We start from the raw sequence: 1,870 nt of genomic DNA, 5'->3' as shown, positions 1-1,870 counted from the left end.
TTCCCTCTACTTTTCTTCTGTTCTTCATCCTTTAAACTGCATATATATATGAGAATACATCATATACATCCCTATATGTGTGTGTGTACATATATATCCATATATATATATATATATATCCCTGCTTTCTCTCTTTCCTTCTACTTTTCTTCTATTCTTCATCCTTTAAACTGCATATATATGAGAATATATAAACAGAAAATACTTGACATAAATTTTATAGTTAGGGATCCTGAACTTATTTTATACTCCACAATAAACCATATGTGTGATTATGGACAAAATTATTTATGTTTCCTGGTCCTCCATTTTTTTACCTGTAAGAATTTAAGAAGTATTTATACTATGTTAAAATATGAACTAAGTCTTTGAAAGATATTTTATTATCTAATCATTGGAACAACTTCTGATGGGATGATGATGGTCCCCAGTATGTAGATATTAAAACTTAGGTTTAAGTGTTTATTAACTTTTCAGACCAGCAATGATATGGAAGTTAAGGGAGCTGGATCCCGTGTGGTCGATGGAATGGTTCGAGTCTTGTAAAGTCTTCACAATCACACTGGTTTGTGTGCGTGTGTGCCCAAAATCCCAAGAGGAGAATGGAGGAGAAGGGATTGTGGCATGGACATCCCCGGTGGGAATTTCTCACTTTCCTTCTTTCTGTATCTCTCTCTGTCTCTCTCTAGTGAGTACACCCACCCTGAAGCAAACTACAAAAAGTTTTTAAACTTTTTTACTATAATTCAGTTGATGACAGAGTCAAGAGTTAGACACATTTTTCGAGCATAAACCTCTTAGGTGACTTAGATTGCTTTACTTAATGGGAATTATTTCTACTTTCCTAATTTCCATATTATTATAATTAAATTATATAATATATGCAAAAAATATTGCATGATGCATGCTTCAGACTAAATACACAGAGAAGCACCAGCACAAGAGAAGAGAAGAGGGTAGGTGGGGCAGGAAAGCAAGAAATGATCTGAGCTGATTGTAGTAAATTTCCTACATGATGGGGATCACAAAATTAATTTTTGTGATTTTTAGGCCTCTATATTAAAACTGGTTTTTAAAAAGTGAATAGTCTTTATTTTTTAGATCCGTTTCATGTTTACAGAAAAATTGAGCAGAAAGTACATATGTTACCTCTACACGTGCCCCCACACACATACACACAATGGACTTTTACACCCTCAAAAATCCAGAAAAGCTGGGAATTTTTTCCATTTATTTTCTATAATGATTCTGGCAGTTAAATAAGTTGTCACATGTTATATGTTATATGTTATATTGGGACACATTCTGAGAAAAGTAAAGAGAAAGGTGCGCACATTGCAATGGGGAAGGGCGATTCAGGCCTCAAATCCTTGCTGTTCTTTACCTGTGAGCTTATCACATGCCTGTCCCAGCTAATCCATAGCCTAGCCTGTGTGTGGTTTGTTCTGCCAGCCTTACTATTTGTTCTTAAGCTTGACACATTACATGACTTGGATATTCTTGTCCTCCTTCAGAGGCTGCGAGAAAGCATAAGAGCATAATTCCAACAATTAGCAATGTCCTACCTTATGTGAAAATATGTAGCTGTATTGTAAGTATCCTACGATGTCCTGGTATAATTCAGTCTGTGTATAACAGTGCTCATTTTGTGGCAGATGATTTTCCTAATGGATTTTTCTGTTTTGAAAAATGAAGGAACAAAGTTCTCCCGTACTCCTTCTCTGAGATCATTACTCTAAGAGGAAGGCTCATAATCTGCTCCAAAATTGTGGCATTTAATGTCATTAGAATTTATATAATCTTCTCTTTGAGCATAGGAGAGCAATATAAACTGTAAGAGGCACATTTTCCAGCTAAGTACCTGGTCCTG

General features: G+C 35.2%; 1 gene segment (V, D, J or C); it reads right to left on the bottom strand.

Moving 5' to 3' along the window:
- Positions 1-1,481: 1,481 nt before the first annotated feature.
- Positions 1,482-1,870, bottom strand: part of LOC114007116 (T cell receptor alpha variable 8-4-like) — a 5,729-nt gene continuing 5,340 nt past the window's right edge. Inside the window, 1 exon segment of the V gene segment in view lies at positions 1,482-1,517. Coding sequence covers positions 1,482-1,517 — 36 coding nt within the window.

The sequence above is a fragment of the Tupaia chinensis genome, unplaced genomic scaffold, assembly GCF_000334495.1.
Source record: "Tupaia chinensis unplaced genomic scaffold, TupChi_1.0 Scaffold000126_2, whole genome shotgun sequence".
In the NCBI taxonomy this organism is placed as follows: Eukaryota; Metazoa; Chordata; class Mammalia; order Scandentia; family Tupaiidae; genus Tupaia; species Tupaia belangeri.
Note: the sequence above shows the minus strand (reverse complement) of the source record. Positions and strands in the feature narration are given on the sequence as shown.